At 48.3% G+C, this 21,879-nt stretch overlaps 1 protein-coding gene across 3 annotated transcripts in view; it reads left to right on the top strand.

Moving 5' to 3' along the window:
- The window catches only part of LOC128880644 (cell adhesion molecule Dscam2), a 140,209-nt gene that overhangs the window by 58,732 nt on the left and 59,598 nt on the right, over positions 1 to 21,879 (top strand). For all 3 annotated transcript variants that reach the window (XM_054130934.1, XM_054130933.1, XM_054130932.1), the window contains exon 3: positions 12,441 to 12,530. In XM_054130934.1, coding sequence (XP_053986909.1) covers positions 12,443 to 12,530 — 88 coding nt within the window. In that variant the 5' untranslated portion in view covers positions 12,441 to 12,442. The remainder of the gene's footprint in view (positions 1 to 12,440; positions 12,531 to 21,879) is intronic.

Raw genomic sequence — 21,879 nt, 5'->3', positions numbered from 1 at the left:
GCGACCTCGACGCTGTTTGGACAGCCACGCCTCGCTCCTAATAATTTCGCCTGAAAATAGAATCGACGACGAATCGTGGATTCGCAAACACGGTTCGCTCGGCATACGGAGCGTTGTATCTCGGTAGCGATATTTTAGCGTTAGCTCGGGGAGTGCATGCAATACAAGTTGATTGCATTTCGACCGCATAAAAGATTCCATTCCTACGGGAGGGGGTGCTGCAACGGGACGCAGAGGTGGTTTACTTACTCGAAGTCCGACCCGCGCTCTTCTTTCTCGCGAACCCAGCCGAACCACAGGATCGGCTTCTCCACGCTTCGACGTTTATCCGACCGGAAATTAAACCTGCTGCTAGCTGGAACTGTCTATCTCCCCCACATCGCGCCCCGCCTTCTTAGACGATGTTCGCTCCAGGTCCTCATCTTCTGTTCGCTCGACGATAACTCTCCACCGGTTAAACGGATCGCGAAATCGTCATTTCGCGTCGTTTCCGACGAACGATTCGATTTCGAATGTCGTTCGAACCTTGGCTTCCTCTATTTTCTTAATCTAAAAAAAAGAACCTGTTAGCTATTATCAGAATAAAATTCTAGCTCGACATGGAACTCTATCCTATCCGAGTACTCTCAGTCCTAGTTCCGCGTTAAAGTGACTTCGGAGTAGCACTCGATCACCCAGTGACGCAAGAATGTATTCGATGTAGAGGGTGGTGTTCAGCCGCAGAGGGTGGACATCGCGTGCAGTTTACGTAGATGATGCAGTGCCGGTCGAGACTTGCGTGTAGGAAATTTCGCGAAGTATACAACCGAGGGATGGTTCGAAGGATCTCATTGTTCTCGACCTTTGCTTCTGGGCAGCTTGTTGAGTAAGACGTTTAACGTGGCAACGACGCGTGGAAAGTTGCACGCGCCCCGTAGTTCGACGCTAACTTTCTCCTTCGGCAAACACCTCGCGCAACGCGTCGAGTGCGCTACTGGGAACAAAACACGGCAGACCGATAAAGAAACGAGCCTACCGTCGAGGATCCTCGCAGGATTCTATCAGGGGCTGGAGGCAGGAAACAATTTGGTCGGCTTGGTTCCCTGCTAATCAGCACTTTGGCTGAGCAAACGCTGATGAAAAATCCTCGTAGCGGCGAGTAGCGTCTCTCGCTCTATCCCAACGGGTCTGTCTCCAGCTTGCTCCTGTCGGCTGAACAATATCCTTTCTTCGCGACGACGTAGAAAATCGAAAAGTCGGCTGCGAGACGAGCGAAAGAAAAGGCCGAACGAGAGGTAAAAAGGAGACGTTCCCATTCAGCCGTAGCTTAACAATCTATCCTTTCAGAACGACAGCACATCCTCCTTTCGCCTCCCTTCCCACTCCACCCTTCTTCTTCGAGTCCTTCCAAACCCGCTGTCGTTTCTTACCACCCGCACAGACCTGTCTACCCGAACCCCCTTTTCTTCTCTCTATTTCCTGCTGCCTGTCTGCGTCTTCCTTTTATCTCATTTTTGTGCTCGCTCGCGGGACCGATGCCGATCGATCCGGGAAAAGGGTTAAGCGTGCGGGGAATAAGGGATCTCGGGGGGATTCGGGCCACCAACGGCGACGCGGAGACACTCGTTTCCGTGAATTAGGCAATCGGGGAACGATAACGAAGATCCATTCCAGAACGACGAGGTTCGAGGTCTTTGTAAGGTTCCGCCACAACGACAACGAGGTTCAGGAGTTTCCATTTCGCGGATACTTGGCCACATATTTTCGCGTAAACGTGATCCCCCGTTCCTTAAGATCTGCCCATCAAAATCCAGCGTTCGCCAACTTTCGAGAACTTCCCCGAGAGCTACCGTAACTCCTTCGCGAGCCCTGCGCCGCGACCCGCCAACTTTCAGCTAAAAACTATTCGCATCGGTAACAATCGAAATTCCCGACCGGCGCGAGCGTCGAAAGCTCCGCGGATACTAGCGGTTGGCAACAAAGGGAACGAGGATATAAAAACATTTATTACAATGTAGCGAGCGAAGCCAGGAGAGCCATCAATAGATCAAAGGAAATCCTTCAGCTCTCTTTGTCCGCGAGTCCTGCTTTGTTTTTTCCATTTCTTTCTTTCTTCCTTTCTTTCTTTCTTTCTTTCTTTCTTTCTTCCTTTTTTTTCGCGTACTCTTTATTTATTTCGTTATCGATGCAAGCGCATAAACAACGCTTGGTTTGAGGAGGCTTTTGTGCGACGCGGTGTTTCGCGGCGGTGCACACAGACGGATCGTTAATTTTCACTTCGACGAGAGCTCGAGTTTAAACTCGATAATATCTTCACACTGTTTGTTGCCCGGTGCTCGCTCCATCGACGAGTGGTATTCCGAACACCGCAATCAATTTATTAGATCGAAGTTCTCTCCGGCGTTGTTATTGTTTTTAACTCCTCGGATGAGTCCTCTCGAAGGTGGATCGATTGGATCGCGTTCAGGAATCCCGAGTCATCCTTTTTGAATTGGTAATCCCGGTCGAGGTACGAGAAACGTCTAACGAATTGCGGAGCTAATTGAAAGGGAAAATCGTTCGAAAGCGCTAGATCGAAAATAGCTAGATGGAACTCGATAAATTGCCAATGGACCAGCCCTTCGAACTGGTCTCTACATGCTCTAACACCGACATCTGAAACTTTAAAGCCGTCATACTCGATACGTAATTTCTTAAGCAGCTTGACCGCAATAGCTTTGAAACCAATAAACCGATTAACTCGAAGTTTGACATAGGGACAACGTAAAATGTCCATCTGACGTCCCTTTGATCCTTCTCGTAAAACAATTTTTGTCTAATAGAAGAATGTTCAAGACCGAAATTAGGGAATACCGTGTCCTCGCGAGAGGGATTGCAATCCGCAAATGGGCAACGTCTTGCCGTGGAAGAAAACGTCGCCAGCCATATCTCAGCTGGAAATCCGCCACGATAATTCAGCGGCTCAAGGAATTAACCTCAAGGAGGTTACGTCTCCTACGTCTCCTACGTCTCGCGACACGATCGGATAGGCCGCGGTGGGACTTTTTCTATAGAAATTTCAGAAAATCAACTTTGAGCATCGTCTACCGCGCGCGAAAGTACAGCGGGCCATTACTCGCCGTTTCTACTTACACTTGTGTTTGTACGCATCGACGGAGGTGTAACGCCAACTTTGTTCCATCGATCTTACTATCTTCTAACTAGTTGTAACCAGGCGAAACTGATAATGCCTTGGTCGGTATTCCTAGACGCCAGCGCAAGTAGAAATAATGAGTAATGGTCGGAGCAAGTTGTACTCGCCTAGCTGGAGAATTTTCAATCTTGATTTAACGGAGTCACACATTTTCTTTTTTTTATCTACTTTTCCGCGAAGAATTACCGCGATCTTTGCCATGCCGCGAACGTTGATCCGGTTTGTACCTCCGTGGCCCGACATCGTTCATCGTTTATCGATACAACGTAAATTACTCTAATCGAAATCAGATAATTCGAATCAAGCGAATGCGTTCCCACGGTGGAGCGATTCGATCCGAAACGCAACATCCGAACGAACGATCGGCGTCGGAAATGTTCGACGTCGCGACGCCGACAGAAACGAAACAAACGCGCCACGAGTGCTATCGACGTCTGATAGGATCGACTCGACGAGCACTTTTGTGTCGCGAACGACGTAGCATTCGTATCGCAAGGGTCGATGCGCGCTGGTAGCGTTGTTTGTCGAACCACTGGATATTTCAATGGCACGATTCGACTGCCAATGGCGGAGCTTAGCTTTTCGGGCCCTTCGCTTTCATTAAAATCAGTTTCAATTGGATGCATGTTGGACGAATGTATTTAACGGGCTCTTCGTTTGATCTCGTGCACAGGTCCTGAAAAATAAAAACTATAGTCCCTAGTCTTTGCTTGGTATTTTTACGCGGTAGCTACGGCCACGAATCCGAGGCAATCGCGGAAACATCCAGGCGCGATTCCCGTTGCATAGCTCTATCGTTGCGGCACTTTTAATTTTGCGTGCCGACGCGGCCATTACTAGCCGCGATTCCGGACGCGCGGCGACAGGGGAGAAGTCGATTATTCCCACTCGGTCAGACATTCGTTTCCTGGTATCCCTCGTAATCGGCGACGCGACGCCCGTTTGTTAAACAGCCGCCGAATTTTCAATTTACGCGCACAATCGCTGCGAAAAATCCCGGTCCCCGTGCTCCATCGATTAACGTTCCTCGTAACCAGCCATCCGCCGCTCATTGATTTCTGATCGATACGCCGCGAAGAATGGTTTTAAAACATTTTCCAAACCTTTTTCAAGCTTCGTAACAAAAGCAGAATTTCGCTCCTTTTTCCTAGCGCGTATTGTTGAATTTGTATGCTCGCGCGAGTGCATTGCCGCGAAGAAAAGCGTTCTTTAAACGGAAACGTCCGGTGGGTATTTCATGGCGAAATCAAAATGGCAGGCACCGAGAACGTAATGGGTTGATTTAATTTTCAGGTTTATTGTTTAGCGGCAATTGCGCGGAAAGCAAGGGGAACTGATTTGTATCCTTAATCGGTCACAAACGCGCCTTTTGTCGACCGGTGTCGGTCGGATCGATACCATTCGCACAATAGCGCCGGGAGGAAAATCTAATGAAAAATTCCTTCGTCGAGTAGAATTGTTCGAATCCGGTCGATGGCAACGCGCGATTCAATCGCAAAGTGTATTCTCGCGTATAGTCGCACGCGTGACGTAAACTGAGGGATATTTCTGGGGGTGTATAACGCGGAAAACACCGACAAGTGGTCCCAAGGCCGTTTCGACGAACCCAGAAGTTATTCGGATCTGAATTCCGCAGACGGACGTCGGGAGACGCGCCGCGACGCCGTTCGCGTGCGAGATGCTCAGCCGAGATAAATGAAATTCATAAGACGGCGCGGCGCGGCGCGGCGGGGCGGTATCCTCGAGTCGGGACTTTCCCCTTGGCGAGGGTGGGGGGCAATAGTTTTGCACGAGGTCGAGAAGGGGGGTAGAGGGATGAAAGCAGCCGAGAAGGGTCGGGGCGGGGTCACGGGGGCTCTGCCTGTGCAACAAGTGATGTTATTAGGTTGGCGGCGGAGGGTGAAAACGGGGGGCCTCGCGAACGGCGAATCATAATGCATAACTCTTGGCCGTCCTTGTCTTACCCCTCAGGCGCGGCTATTCAACTTCCAGCGGGTTACTCTCGACGCCCGACCGAGATTTCGCTGGAAAACGGAAGCCGTCGATCGATTCCTAACGCGCGGAGTATTATGCGACTGGTGCTCCTACCGACGAGGATTTCTTCTTTCGGGGACAAGTAGAAATCGCGTCGCAGGCGTACCGTAACCTCTTCCCGAAACTGATCCCTCCTTTTCTCGCGAGACGTTAAGCTGTTGCTTTGGAGATCGAATAAATTAATTCTGTTTCAACAAGTCCTCGAATTACTCTAACTCGTTTTTACGTCTGTCAAGCGTTGCTTCGACGTAATCGTGAGAATTCTTGACGCTAGGCGACGGGGGACGATTCGTTTACGAGCAATTTCTGAGACTGAAATGCGGAATACCGGCTACCGCTTTCCCGTGACAGGTTGACTATTCCAGTAATCAACTTGGAGCGAGTTTGTCGTGTCTGACGCACGACGAGGATTCCACCTGAAACGGAAAACTGTTTACAGCTTAATTCGTTTCCCGTGTAGGCAGCTGTCCTTTTCTCGGGGATTTTTATTTCAACCGAAGTGCCCGGTGAATATATTCATATACGAAGAAGAAACCTGTACCCATGGGGGGTGGATCTAGTACTCTTTATAATACCGAGATAAATATAAAATATAGGTATACGGCGAGCAAATATCTGCAACAAATCCTCGCGTTGAAAGTCATCCCACGATGGGTAATCTCTATTCCAGAAGTCCGATTAGCATAGTTCTTCGAGGCGTTTCATCTCTGGTAGGACTATCCTTGCCGATTCCAACGGATCCTCCGCTAGGTGCGATTTTTCCGCGGCTTGGAAATTCTCTATCCCCTCAAGGAACATTTACACCGAAGTCGGGTTCTCATTAAGGCAGGTTCATTCGCCCTCGTCCCAGGAGTGTCCTCTCCGGGCCGGTATGATAATCGGCTGAATCGAAGATGAGCCTTCGAGGAAAATAAATTCTTCCTCCGTCCCCCGACGTTGGCCTCGGGGAAAGACAAAGAGGCTTTATTATGCGCGAGGAACCGAGTGGAAATTGAGAACGAAAGGAGCCCGGAGATTGGCCGCGATCCCAGGTGTTCTTTGGTCGGGATAGGTGGCGGACCTTATATCCGCAGACTGTAACCTATTACGACCTGACGACCGTTGTTTTATCACCCTCTGCCCTTTACGAGGACACCCGACGATTTCCTCGACGATTTGTAATAATGCGACAAGATTTTCCGCCGACATATTTCGTCCTGCCGACACTTATCGCGGATACGGTCTTTTTTTTTTTTTACAAGTTACGTGGCTACAACGAACGTTACTATTTTTTACTTTACTTCGCGAAGCAATTTGCCGGTGCTCTCGCGTATTTCGTTGTTTTAATTCTGGAGATGTTTACAGTAGAGTTTCACGAATCGATCGACGGAGGTTCGCGGAACGCTAATTGAATACCCCCGTCCTTATCAGATGCTACGAGTGCCCTCGTCGGGGCAGATCAAGCTTTTTTCGCCGTCGCCTCTTTCCAATTTAGCGACCAGCGATTCCGTATATAGTGACAGGCGACAGGGCTGAAGAGCGAGGCAGGAGTGTCGCTTCGACCACTTTAACGAGGTCCTCCGGCTCTCCTCTTTTCCAGTTCTCCTCTCTTCATCCGTTTCCTCCTAATCTACTGTTATTTAATTCGACCCTCCGCGGCACTTTCCACGATATTAAAAATCAAGAATGTAAATTCGATCCCGCGGCTTATAAATGAATTTCTACACTTTTCGAATATCGCCACGACGGAGGGATTTTAAAGCGTCGCCATATTCCCGAAGCGAAATACCTCCGACAGAAAAGGCTTCAAGAAGACTTGAAGAAAGACTACGCGTTTCTTCAATGAATTGTTCCTCTTTAAAGCCAAGCTTCCTCTCGCCTTCAGACACTCGACGTAACTTATCACGGAATTTTTTCACGTACTCCCATCGCCGACGCCTTCAAAGTCGACGCCCTGCCTTTTTTCCGGCTGGCATAGGGGTGGAAATTTCTCTGGCTGTTCGAGAACCGAGAAAAAGCGACCGCGGACTGACGGCTGTAATCGTTTCCCCTGATAAAGAGGCCGCGGAATTTAGATAAGGTTTCGTCGGGGGTTCGCGTTACCCTTAAAAATGGTTCTCGTTTGTATACCTTGCCGCGTGTGTGAAAAACGTCCGTCAGCCGCGGCGTAAATTGCGTTCCCGTAATTTCGACCCGACACAAGCGGAGACACGTCGCCCGAAACGGAAGTTTAATCAATCAGAAACGACTCCGGCTCGAACCGAAATCTTCCTGGAATCCTCGAAAATCCACTGGTATCGTCAAACTTCCCGTTCTTTGCTAAAAGATTTCGTAGTAATAATAAGAATAATTTCACGGTCGTGTAAAAGAATCGATCCGTGAGAATCGACAGAAGGTGCGTTCATTTTAATTGGCACTCTTCGGGCATCGATGTCACCAGGGCGAACACCATCGTCGCGTTCGCTGGGATCGTTTACTTTTCCGTCGACTTTCGAGCTGAGCGGTGATTACGTAACCATTGTAACGAAGTGGCTGGCGCTCGGTTCACTCGCTACGTATAACGACGTCTTAAGTTGCGTTATTGGATTCCATAATAGCCCCCCTCCCCTCCCACACCACTAGCATTACAGGTTGTTTACGAAGCGTTACGTGACGCAGACTCCCTCTGGGAGCTTATTGTGTTTACATTCAGACAAGGTTGCTCACCGTGACCGGTGCCCCGGCTCTTACTTGCTTGTTTCTTTGAAGTTAATCGCGTTAAGCAACGACACCGTGCCGAATCAGGACGCTTTCCCGTGCATATTGGGACCAGGAGTTCGGAAACGCTGGTTTCCATTGGATACGTTCATCGTGCCTTTCCAACCGAGTAATTAACTTCGATAAATTTGTTTATGTGAATTTGAATGTGAAACGTGGTTACAGGAAATAGACGCCAACTTGTTCGCGTTCGCGAAACGGGAACGAACATTTCTCGAAGCTCGCGGAGGGTGGATGTGTCTTCCACAAAAAAGAAAAAAAGAAAGGGAAAAGCGAATGGAAGAAGAAAGGACAAGGGTGCCTACACGAGGCTCGAACGCTCGTCGGGGACGGTTCGAAGGTATTCAAACGCGAAAAGGAAAGAGCCATGCATCGCGAAGCTCTGCACGTGACCGTTTTGATCCATTATTCACACGCAGCGAACCACGAGACCCTTTTTCATTATTTCAGCCCTCTTCGCTACCTCGGAATCGACGTTAAAATTTCTTTCGTATTCAACAGGTGAGCTCAGACACTCGGATAAGCGATTTAGACATATCCTACGGGCGGACAAAAGGCGGGGGCCAGACTTTCAGCGATCGATTGAATAACCCCGTGGCCGCGAGGGGGGGTGGAGGGAACTTGTTAAAGTGCCAACGAACTCAATATCGTAATTTTCTGGCAAAGTAGATTTTCCGCCGATTAACCCTGGCCCCCGAATCTCGCCGCAAATCCTTTCGATATTCCCTGCAATAATGGTTTCCATTACCGCGGAACGAGGAGAACCTTGAAACGAGCACCGTTGAAACGTATCGCGACGTTTAATTTCGCGTACGGAAAGAACTGTCGCGAGTTCCTCGTGGCTTGCGGTGCTCCCGCGAATCGCGGTCGATCGAGACGTTCGATGAGATTACGACGCTCGAAATTTATTTATTTACTTCGACGGCTAATAGAATGGAATTTAATTTCGAGTAGCGCGCGCACGAAGAGCTCCTTTTCGCCCCGATGCTGATAGGAAGAACCGAATTCAGGGAAACCCGATGCTCTTTCCTTGCTCTTTCGCTGTCGTCGACAGGGAGCTATAACGAACGTATAGCCATTCGCGAGTTATGTTTGCGCGTGTCGGTCGAGACGCGAGACCGGCAGCCTCTCGAGCCGCGTACCGCGAAAAACCTACGGTACGATGATATGATTCCTGGCGCGCGATGAATATCCACGCGCTGGTCGTGACTTCTTTCGCAACGACTTTCGCAAAAAGCTTTGAGAGGAGTCGAGCCGGCCACGATGCGAGTAAAAGCATCAAACGTTTTCGCGCAAAGTGACAGCGGGCGGGGACCAGACTGGAAAACCTTTCCCAGCCGTATAATCGAACGAAATCTGTTCGCTCCACGGTCTATGGTTACTCACCATGTCGGCCGTTTTTCAACGCGCGAATAATGCGTTCATGCGATGCGAAATGCTTGCTGCGATAATGTTCTCGTCGAGACCTTTGACAATTCCGTCTCCCATCCGTCGATCCAACCTCCGTCCCGCGCTCGATGGAACGCGTTTTCGAAACGACAATTCTCTTATAGACCATTCGATGACCACCGCCCTTCTTCGAGAAAAATCGCAGTGCCTTTCATTTTATCGCGAAAGAACTTTTCATCGTTTCACCGAAACGTCCGATCGTTGAATATGTATTTCTATCGCAAAAAGAACCAGCGCCGCGCTTGCGAAAACACGATAATCTCGACCATGACGGTTCGGTTATCGTTCGTATGGTCCGTATTTGTTTCGCGTGTAGGTATAATGGAATTCCTGCTGCGGGAAATATCTAATATTGACACAAGGATAGGATAACAATCGGCGGAGGTAAAACACGTGACACGCCGTGGATTCGATTCGGTGAGTTTCATTGCGAAAACACGAAACACGTTGTATGAAAAAGTCGAAAACAATTGTAAATTAAAATGGTTGCAAAACGATGAACGTCGCCGCGTTAGTCCTTCGCCGATACAACAAAATATCGATGCTTTCTCGAAGAGGAAGCTCGACATCGTCGAATGTAAATTTTTCGCGCGAGTGGAGAGAATTGATGTGCCAGTGTCAGAAGTTAGTCTCGCGTCGCGCCGGCTCCGTTTCCGAAGTTTCGAGAGAGTAGTCGACTTTCCATCGCTCTCGCGTGGCAACTTCCCGGGCCTATTTTTATTCGCAGCTGTTTCGCAGTGCGCGATACATTATAATCGCATTTCACGATCGTAAACCGATTTCCTTAGAAGAGGAAAAAAATTCGTGCGCGCATGGTCAGCCCATAAATCATCCTTTCGTCGTCGAGACGCTCGCTCGCGAGGATGCGACCTGGCCCTAACAGTAAATCCTTGTACACGCACCGTAAAACGGGAAAAAATACGATCGACCGGGGAGAACAGAGGTAGGTAGTATTTGTCATCGGGTTATAAGTCGCTCTCGAAGAATAAGTACGAAAGCTTTTCCGTTCCCTGAGCTTCTCTCGTGCAGAGCGTGCCTTGCGTCGCCGTCGTAACTGGAATTGCACGCCATCATTTCATTAAAGCGAGACGAAGAGGAGAGAAAGATGACGTTTATCAGAGAACCAAATGGAATAAAAAAAGTTTCTCGAAAGAAAATGGTTAAGGCGTTAGTTGAAGAAAAAGTGTATATATTTAGGATTCGTGTATTCGTTGGTACGCATTTTTGGCGTAATTTCAACCGGGCACAATAGATCATTCCGATCCCTGTGGAACGATGGACGGAGTTACAGTCGGGTCGAAGAACATTCTAGAGGTTGGAAGGGTTGGTAAATAAGTGGCGAGACGCTAGGGGTGGCCGCCACCAAAAACACATTTCGTTGGCCAGCCAGGAAAGGTCGACGGGGATGGCGGTTGTACTCGGGACCGGATGCGCGACGGCGCTCATTCTTCATGGCGCGGACGTCCGTTTCCTGTCCGTGATCGTCGCGAAATACAAACAAAAATGGCGGTGGAAATATGTACGGAACGAAGAGGTACAGGAGCTCGTAGACGAAGGAACGGCTCGGCGACGCGGAAAGTTGGCGATACCAATAAAGTTGACCAAAAGTGCTTTTTGTGCTTTTCTCTAACTTGCATCGGTCTTGGCGTCGTTAATTCAATTAGTAGACGTATCGAAGAAGAGAATTGTATAGTGGATTATAAAATCTTACGCCAAGAGGGAAAAGGTTAAACAAGGGAAAAATTGTCGTCACACGCGTCCACGTTTCAATTTCTTCCGTACCCGTTTTTCTATCCTTCGTTGGTCGTATTATATTAATAATATATTTTCTCGCCGTTTCGGACACCGTGAGAGATTAAGATAAATGTAGCGCGCGTCGTCGTGGAACGGTCTGAAAAATAGCGCGTCACTCTTCAGAAATAAATGAATATCTTGGCCGCGAAACCATCAATCTTATTGCTCGTCGACCGGTCTATACGTGTACCTACACTGAGATTAATACGTTTCAATTCGAGAACCGGGCCACGAAACGTTGCTTTCAGTTTTATTCCGCGCGTGCACTTCGGGGTAAACCTTCCTAACGATCGATAAACGTAGAATACTCTTCGAGGCATTTACGTATATACTTTAGTCGATGGAAAAGCGTTCCCTCGAAACTTCCATTTTATCCTCGCATCGTTCCATCATATCCGTCAGGGCATTTCATTGGTTAATTATCGTAATGCATGGGTACCTTTAGTAAACTAGACCTGGTTCGCGTAATGTTACGTATATTTTACGTAAAGTTCGATTCGAACTCTGGCATCGTTTTACAGTTTTATATAAAAAAAATAGTGGATCAAAATTCGTGATTTGGGTCGATAGCTGTTGTTCTGTCAACAACGGGCAGGTGTTCTGGCACTTTTTGTCACCGCTCGACTCGAAACGCGTTTGCTCTCCATCACTTTAATTATCGTGTTATGAAACATTGTTTCCCCTCTTGTGATTCGAGGCTTTTGATCGTAAACATTTAACTCGAGGGAAAATTTTACGCCGGGGTTACTCTATTGCCCTAGCAGTCGGTTACACGATGGCCGCGTGCGCGCCTGGAATCGTGCTAATTGATTAATGGTCAACAGATGTAGAAGCACCGTGCTAATTTGCCTCGATTCTCGGTACAACGTATACGGCGTCCCTGTTAACGCCCCTCCGTAAAATCTGTTAAACGCGCCATCGTAATAAGCATTACTGCTCCAGGCTATTCACTTGAATTTATTGAATTAACGACCGAGCTGTGAGTTACGCGCTCTGCTCTACGAGACACTTATTCCCTTTCGAAACAGTAGCGCCTCGTATCGATCCTTAACAATATTTTAAGTGAAACATTTTGTTGCTCGTTAGAGTAACTGTACTATTAATACTAAAGGAAAATTTATATTTACTTACTTATGTTAATACCGAGCGAATCTCTATCGAATTTCTGGCCGTGTAAAACGAGAATTTCAAAGTCTTTGCGTTCTTTGTCCTCGTTTTTTTCTTTCGTCTCAAAGCAGCCCGTTCTTTGTTGCAGGAATGTGCCGAGAATGCGTTGAATTGATTCCGTTTCGACGAATTTTGGCTTCGGGAATGAATTCGACCGTGCTGCTGTTCCTCCTGACTGGTAAGTTCTGACTTTTGTAATATCGACCGATGGGTGCAACGAGTAGCCCCGAAAGTACATTCAAATTGAATATTTAGTGTTCGATGTAAATTCGAATAAAATTCGCGAAACTATTTCGTCGAGAAAAGTAAAAAAAATTAGTCAAAGATATTAGCGACGGTGTTCCTGGCATTACCATAAAATCGTGAGACCTTTTCGAACCGACCCTGGCGATCGAAAACTCCGGGATTCCTTTTGCCGAGCCGAAGAAATTCGAGGTCCCAATGAATTCTTCATCCCTCGGTGCTGGGTGGCGGGACGAAGGAAGCAAGTAAAAGGGAAAAATGGACTACTGCCAACGACAATAGAGAATTGGCAGCAATCGAGGTGTGACTCGTGTCCAGGAGACCCTTATTCCCGTTTCCAGACGCATCCCCGTGTGACCCAGCTCCGCAGCTCCCGTTTCACCTCGATAATAGCCGTCACGAGGGGCAGAAAGGGGTCTCTGTGTATCCTGAGGGACGCGTTCAGGGGTCTGAACTCTGTACAGATTAATGGATAGATAACGCTCTTATTATATGGGGGCTGCTTAAGACAATGGACTCGGCAATCTGCGATCTTTTTCTGAGGCTTGAACGAGGAGTAATTTGGATTCTGTTTCACGTGGAGCACCAGCGACCGCGATAACATCGACGACGACCTGACGGGGGGTCGTTTGCGGTGTGTAGCTCGTTGATTGGTTTATTGAAACATTGATTACGAGGAGGGAAGAAATTGTTTCTTTTTTCGGGGAGAGATTGAACGGCTACGGTGAAAGCTGGTACGACTGAAACATGAAGAATTTCTTTTTCCGACTTGATCCCGCGCGAAGGAGCGCGGTTTCAATGGTAACATGAACCAGTCGCAAACATTGACTTTAACTTTCCCAAATCCTCGTGCGCCAGACTCCAACGGACACCATCCTCGATCAAAGCAACCCGCTAGATCGCTCCAGTCTTTGATGCCGGAGAGAAGAAGAATCGAATCTAAAGACCTATGACCGCCATTCGCGAGATGCCACTCGTTGCCAAAGAAAATCGAAAGGTCGAAGAATCTCGCAACTTGGTTTCAGAAAAAGGGAAGGATGAAAGACTTTGGTCCGAAGAATAACATAGACGCGCCGCGGAAGACCAAGTTTAACTTCTTCCTCAAACTTCAGAGCCCGGTAGACACCAGCTTCACTCGCAGCTAAAACAACTCGAATAATATAGAAATCCCTCGAGCCAGGGCACGTAGACGTAGAAGAAATGGCTCGGTTCGACCGCTAGCGCGAACCGGCCGTAGACGTAGACTTCGGACCTTTCAAAAATCCTCAAACGCCAGACTCCGATAGACACCATCCTCGATCAAAGCAACGCGTGCGATCGGTCCAGCCTCTGATCTCGAAGGGTTCAGAGACTTCGGACAGGCGAAGAAACGAACCGAAACAATGACGAGCAGTATTCACGAGCTGACCAATCGCCGTGCGGAATCGATAGTCGGACGCGTCTAAAGAGCGAAGGAGCCCTCGACGAAGGTTTCGCCAGCGAGAGGCGCGGAGGGACTCGAGTTTGATTTGGCGGAGATCGACTCCGCGGGCCCTGGACGTCTAGCCCTTTTTTTCCTCCTCTTCTGGCACTTTCCTCCTCGCACCTCGCACAAAGCCAGACACACGGTTGGAAAAGGAGAAGAGGCGTCTCGTGCACGTCCATCGTGCAACGGCTATCTACGTGTAGAGCCTACGGTCGATGCAGCGCGGAAAAAGAGGAACAGGGGAAACGGAACGGGAGAAAAAGGGGACGGCTACGAGGGGGGTGCCAGAAGGGAAAGGGGGGAAAAAAGAGGAAGAAGTACGTTTGGTTTGGCAGCGGGCGGTGGGCGTCGAACTCGGGACATCGCGCGCGGATGACGAGTAATCGATCACGAGCACTGTGCCAACACTCCGTACCCAAGAGCTCAGTGATTCTCATTTTCTGGTTTATCGATGTGTGTTGCCCCTGGACACCGATTGCGCGATCCCTGGGACGATTTATGACGCCGTTGGTCACTGCTGTACTGCGGATTCCGTGACTCGCCGGAGTCGGGTGCCACGAACTTCGCGGCGAAAGAACGCTTCATTTTGGGGGAAGTGTACGAAGTTCACGAGCTAGGATACCGGTATACTTTTTACAGTAGGTTGCTTTCGTCGTGTCGTATTTTTACTAGTGTAACTAGCGTTTTATTATTACCCGTGGTGTAAAAGTCAATGGGTCACGAGCATCCGACGAATAGCTCCCCTGCCACGCGCAAGAAAACACAGGTAAACGGTCGAGAGGTCATCAAACCGAGATCGTCGAAGCGTGCGACATCCCCGAGCGCAGACACGACAGTCAACAGACGTAAAATACATTGACACGTGCATCGGTTGCGTATTAGTCTCGTTGCTAGACGGTGCCTATTGATTTCTGATTGAGGCAATCGGCAACGCCAACTGCCATGTTGGACAGGCTTTTTAAGTCGGTTCTGCGCGAAGTTTCGAGGCATATGGAAATTATCCATTACGCTGGAAGGGACACAGAGATATCTCGCGTTCAAGTATTGACGAGTAAACGACAGAAAAATCTGGGTTGCAAAGAGGAATCGAAGGGGAGAAAGAGACGGAATCGCTCGATTCGCGATTCGAGCGCTCTCCTCGATGGGAAGAATTTTGCCCGAGCACTTCTTCAAATATTTAAGCAGACTTCCGCGGGAACGATGAGTTGCCTTTATCGTTAATTTCGACGAACGTAAAGTCAGCGAATCATCGACGTGGAAAACGCTGACGGGTGCGCTATTCGCTAATTATACCTGGTGTACAAGTGAACGGAATGTCGAGTCGTCGATTTCCCCCTCCCCCTTTTTTGTATTCTTTCTGTTGTTCTTTCTTTCTTTCTCTCTTCGTTTTTTTTAAGCTCGTCGATTAAAAATTCAACGAGGAATTCGTTTGCCAATTACGTGGGAACGCGTTGGCTCGGTAATGAAATCTGTAAATCGTTACCGCGGATTTTCCAGACGATTCGGAATTTTTCTTTTCTTTTTTTTAGCTACGAATGCGTAGCTAATGATCACCGCGTGGGAAATCGAACGATTCGAAATGTTTACGAAACAAAAGCGTATCAATGATGAATACTGTTCGATCGTTCGGTCGTAATTTTTTAAACTGGAAACACGTGTTTGCTTAAGATTCGCGATATCGATGTGCTTCGATTAGCCCCAGCCACGGTACGCACACTTTTCCTAACCAGAATGCAGTCCAGGCAACTCTCACGGATTAACAACTTTGTAACGAGCTCAATGAAGTATTAATTAATTTCTAGCGGTTAATTAACGGGCAATTAAGCTGAATTACCTGGAGTACCAACAACGAAGCCCTTCCCGCCGCGAAATCAACTGAATGGAACAACCTGTTTCGCCGTTTCGCGATGCACCTTATTTTCTCACTCTTGTTTCGTTCTCGAACAACGTAGGTAATAACACTTCAAGGAAAGTGCCGCGTTCCGAGAACACTAAAGAAGTCATTTTTCGCGGGACCGCTTCCGAGTACATTATTTCGAATACCTGAGAAGTTCTCGGTAGTTTGATCAACCTCGTGTAACCCATTTACTCAATTCCGATTTAAGAGTACCTTGTTCGCTTCTGTACGAAATTATTTCTTTCCCAAAGGGTAGATTAAAAAGCTCGAACGTTGGCAAAGAGATCGTTTTCTATCTTTACCAATTCTCTTTCACCGACGGTCATAAAATATGACCCGATCATGCAACGCGACTCACCCCTGTACAGCCAAGGTAGTTCTCGTCGAGAAGTTTCAAGCACAGCTGAGAGCCACGTGCAACGCGAATATCCGTGTCCGTAATGCTTTCGCGAAAAATACAGATAGCAGAGGCTCACCCCCCTCGACACCCCCTGCCCCTGTCCCCCTGGCCATCCTCGTATCGATTTCTGGCCGATGGAGTATCGCGATACTCGCTCTCTCCTACGTCTGCCCGTACGACCACCACCCCCGCCTCCGCCACCGATCGCCATTCTTTATGACTGCACCCACCTCCGACTCGTACCTCTTTTTTTTTTTTCACCCGCTACACCTACACGCGTGTCCCGCGCATCACCGATCCCCGATACCGTGAACGGACATTAAGCGAAGTTACGTGTCCACTCGAAAATGGACGATTTCCCAGAGCTCGGTCTCCGCTTTCTATATATCCAGGGGGACGATGGACGAACTTCCGAATATTCTCTTCGGTGAGAAGTTTGCACGAAGAGCCCGAACGCGTTTGTGAATCGTGACGTATCTCGAGGGGGACGATTATTATTCGCGATTGTTCGACGAATTAATTTAACCGTCGTTTCGCGACAGCGTCTATATAAATTGAAATTTTTAAAAAAATTCGCGAGGTTAGTGTCGCGCATCTTTGCACGTCTCTGTTTCCATTCGGTCCTTCCTCCTCGTTTACGTTTCGCGAAGAATACGTTTTTAATGAGGCGCGACACCCGGACACGCGGCTGAAAGCTGTCGTCTTTTTTTCTTTTTTTTTTTTGACGCCATTCTTTTTAATCGTCGCCTTTATTGTTGCACTTTATCCGAACGACTGAGAACCGTCGATTCATCGTCGGCAGTATTTTCGTGGTCCAGAATGAAAGTAATTTCCACCTCGGATTGAATACGGGATATTCAGGTCGACCTTGTTTCCTGTATCATTACTCGGTTTCTTACAACCGCGGAGAAGTTTCGATAATTATAGGTATACCGTACGAGCCGGATGATGGTAGCAGGCGAGCCTTGGATTATTTTTCGAAACGTCACAGTCGAAGAAAGGTGGAGGAATTTGGGCAGCCTCGCGGCACAACGACGAGTTATCGATTCCGTGCGGATAATCCGAATCGACTAATCGACGGATTCCCCGACCGAAAATGATTATGGGATTACACACGCCGTTCCGACGCGGATTGGCCGTGTTACCAGATACCCACGCTATCTCCTAAACTAAACGGTTCGATCTCGGAACACGGTCACGTTTCGGCAGTTCGGATCAGGCGAGGCCCCTAGCGCGAGTTATGGCAGCGTAAGCATTGTCAGCGAACGAACCAGGGACGTCCCGCCCTTTCCGTACGTCGCACTCCCCCCTTTTCCGTCGTCGCGAAAGAATACCAGCGTCAGGAAATTGGACCCTGGTCGCGCGATCGCGCGTACCGAGCGCCGCGAGCCTCGGCGATAAAGCGAATTCGATTCGCTTCGACTAACACGCTATTTTCTAAACTAGGGGGTGTAACGGCCAGCGATAGACGCGTCGGATTTTCGCGAACGCTAGGCCCGAGGTGAGAAAAGATTTATTCGGGTCTATTTTCCGTCTGAACGAAAGTCGATTAAAGCGTATTGGCGCGTACGCGAGAGTGGAACGCATCGTAATTCGAGCCGTCGATTTTGTCAAAATCGATTTCGTCGATGGCATTACGGTCTCGCTGGACGTTTCCACGGCATTGCACGACCGCAGAGGGCGTGTTGCCAGAGGCGCTAAAATGCGCGCTTAATATTTACTCCGTACCGCAAAGCGGAACGCATCGCTGCCAGGCATCGCAAATTTCATTAACAATATCGCCGATCAAATAGCGCCGTTGATGGTACCGATCGTGATCGTTTCCGTCGGATACGTATCGCGAGTGTCGTCCACCGTTGCATAAATCTAATGTATAGTTTTAATTCGGGGTGCGACACTCTAATTAACGCGACGCATAAACAAACGCGTACCGGATCTTTGGTATCACTTACCGTTCGATCGCGACACTTGCAATTTCTAACAATTTCACGCTTCTCCTAATTATTACGTATTACGCAGGATGACTGATAAATTGGACTTTAATCTCCACTTTTTTTTCGCTTCGAGTTCTCTCGGCTTCGCAAAGGGAGTATTTAATTTGAGGGAATAAAGGAAAAAATTCGGCGAATACTGTATGAAATCCGATTTAAACGAAACGACGAAATTGGTGCTGATTCCGCGGAATATTATTTGAAACAAAGTTTCCTCCCTCCCTTCGTTTAGAATTTCGGGATTAACCGCGGCGGGTATTCGCCCTCTGCGCGTGAATTCTGTCGATTTCGTGGAACGAAGGCAGGCGCCGCTAATCCCCAGGGAAAAAAATAGTGGACAAACATAGATAAGACTCTCGCGTAGCCGACAACCTCGCTGTTATTGTCGCAAAAACTATGCGATGTTCGTACACGTTTGGTAAACATACGGATAGGATCAAAACACGCTTCAGTTGTATACTCGAGAATAGTTATCGCGAAATTTATAGACTGCAAGCTCGCGCTGCGTTGATCAACGAGCGAATTTATGGCGTTTTCTCCTCCCCACTTGACTCGAATCAATTAATATTTATTCCATTGCGGGGCAACACGGTGAAAAGTAATTTCACGCCGGGCACGATTCCGCGTTGAATCCGATTTTGATATCGCGTTATTATACACTTTTCGTTACTTTTCGATCCTATCCCTTCTCCCATCTCCCAGCTTTTTTCCCCATTTTCACAGATTGAATCGTGTCCCAACGTACCGAGGCACGCACTTCAAAGCGCCGGAAAAACGATAGATCGAGTTTGCTAGATTCCCATTTCGCTCCACGCGCCCGCGCGCGGCGAATGAATTTTCACCGGATTATCTTCCGAGAAAAATGTACATGGCCTATTATGGCGCGCTTTTCTTCTGATATTCGCTCGGTACTTTTCCGAAAGCCCCGATGCCCGCAACGGCGTATCGGTTCGATTACTTTTCAGATGTCTCTCGGCGAGACAAAGCAGTGACGGTGACGAACGATGAAATGGAAACGAAACCGGTAGCAGAAATTTCAAGCACGTTGGTTAGGTTTGATCCGAGGTGCTCGAGCAACCAAATTCTTGTAATGTAAAACCGAAAAGTTTTTTCGAGAGATCATTCCTCACTGCAGATACGCTTGGATATTTCGCCGCCTGTTCTCTGCCTTTCGAAACTTTTTAATAACTTTTTTCCCTCCGTTTCGGGATGTCAAAATGTCAAGACGTCAAGAAAAGTTTGCGCTCCGAACTGTAGCCCGCTCCTCGAGCGAAGGTGGCTTGTAAACCTTATTAGACCCTGCTAATGAATACCAAACTTTTCTTCTGCTTAACCAGCAACCGCGTGCTCCAGAATTTTTCTAAATTCCGTCTCCGTCCCACTTTGACGCAAATTAAATCGCAAAAGCGCTACCTCTGTAACTTTAAATCATTTACGGAAAAAAAAGGGCATATTTTTGTAACAAAAGTACGAGGTTACGAAACGAAAATACGATGAAAGAGATACGCGGGCGGAACAAAAGCCCAGGAAAATGCATGCCAACTCCGAAAGGAAAAACAATGGACCGGCCTCTCGTCGAACGAGCGGATATCAACGTTTGTGGAACGAGCGCAGAAAAAAAAAAAGTGAAATTTAATGAATAAAATAACCACCGAATCGTTCGAAATATTTTCGACGATTTTCGAATAGCACGCGTGCACATCAACGTTCTCGCGTTCCTCGTGGATATTCGAGGAATGACGGAAACCGCTCGAAACAGATGCTCGTTCGCGAAGCGTTCGACAAGGCGCGCGCACACGGTGTACGTTTCAGATCAGATTTTCATTTCGTATCCATCATACGTCGTTTTCGCGTCTAATCCATCACGGGGCTGGCAACGGCGTTAAGCATCGCGACGCCGCGTCGACGCGTGTGCTCGTTATTGCGCGTTAGAGTTCGTCTCCGCTGTCAGCTTGACACAACAAATCGGGTTTGCGCGCCGCGACCGAACACCCTTGTAATCGGAGAGATATTGGAGCCTGGAAATTGGCGAACTCGAGGCTGCCGGCGATTTCGTGCAATTTCATGCGATTTCGCGTGATTTTCTCGCACTGCTCGCAACTAAAGCCTCTAATTTAAATATTATCTTTAAACTCAAACGCGAGAATTAAAAGTCTTGACTAGCATTTCAAATTGGTCTTTTTTACGTTAGTTTGAAATTGTATTTGGTGTGGAGGTTGTGGAGTGATAGCGAGAGAGGAGAAAAGGAAGTGAGCGTTTCGTCCTGGGCCTGATAGTGGACTCGTCAGTAAGGATATCTAGCAGGCCCGTGCCTTAGACGAGAGATGTTTAAAGAAAATTTGTGGTTTTCACGGACAAAATGCTCTATAAAAATTTTGGTGTCAAAGCCGTATCACATTGTGGTTAATGAATCACGGAACGATGCGATGAAATCATGCAAATGGTTGAGAAACGGAACTTATTCGAATATCCAATATTTGCCCAAGTTGGCCTGACGCGTTACTCGGTAACGGTGGTATTAATTAATTCGTCGCAGGAACAGTTCAGTGTGTCATTGATCGAGTCGAACGAAGTTCCATTGGCGCAACGGTCATTGTAACAGGACAATGCGACTACTCTGACAGACGCTCCAGATACGTTGGCATTAGCCGGGAAAGTCCATCGAACCGAGGGAAAAAAGAAAGTCAAGTGGGCCCGGTTCACCGCCTAAGCGCTGAATTAAATATAGCCCATCGTAGTCGAGTGCTTCCCCGATAAGTGGACTAAAAAAGGCACCCCGGAAACACCCTCCGTTCGCGCCTGGTTCCCCTTCTTTTCTTTCGCGCTCTCGTTCGATCCGCGCGCATCCACCCTCTCGAATCCCGACATCTCGCGCGAGCCCGATCTCTGTTATCGGTGACGGTGACTCCAGGACACCGATAGCGCAACGACGCCATCGTTACGAGTAAAAGTCTCGTCGCGTGGAAAATAAGGTTCGAAAAATGACGGTGAACATAAAGTAGACCGATATCCGAACCCCCTCTTCTTCGTTGAACCGACAGTCGCCGAGACGATCCCTCGATTTGTAAGTCGGTAATTCTCCGCATTATCGGTTCGATTCCATCGCGGATCAATCTCCATTGACGAACCATTTCGCCAACGCGATATTAAGTGATTGCACGCAGAATCTCCATATATCTCGACGCACCGAATTATCATCGAATTGCGCAATTTCCCCATGGAGGTGGAAAGGGGGAGCATTGTCTTTCCAGCAATCGAGATGAGCGTACAAGGATCCATCGTCGAGTGCCTCCGCGGAGGCACTCCGTATTTCCGTTTTACCGCGTCGATTCCTCGTTAAAAAGCGACGGACCTTCGTTTCGCGATACTTGACGTAATCATGGCGTAATGGAACTGCGAACGTGAAGTGTGCACACAGCAATATCTTTCTCTCCGAGGTGGATCGGGGAGGAGGTCGGAGAGGGGGGGGGGGGAGGTAGGTGGAGAAGAGTCTGTAACGGGCAGAATAATGCAATAACGTTCTGCTATTAT

This window comes from Hylaeus volcanicus, chromosome 8, assembly GCF_026283585.1.
Source record: "Hylaeus volcanicus isolate JK05 chromosome 8, UHH_iyHylVolc1.0_haploid, whole genome shotgun sequence".
NCBI lineage: Eukaryota > Metazoa > Arthropoda > Insecta > Hymenoptera > Colletidae > Hylaeus > Hylaeus volcanicus.
This window is presented reverse-complemented; position numbering and strand designations above follow the sequence as displayed.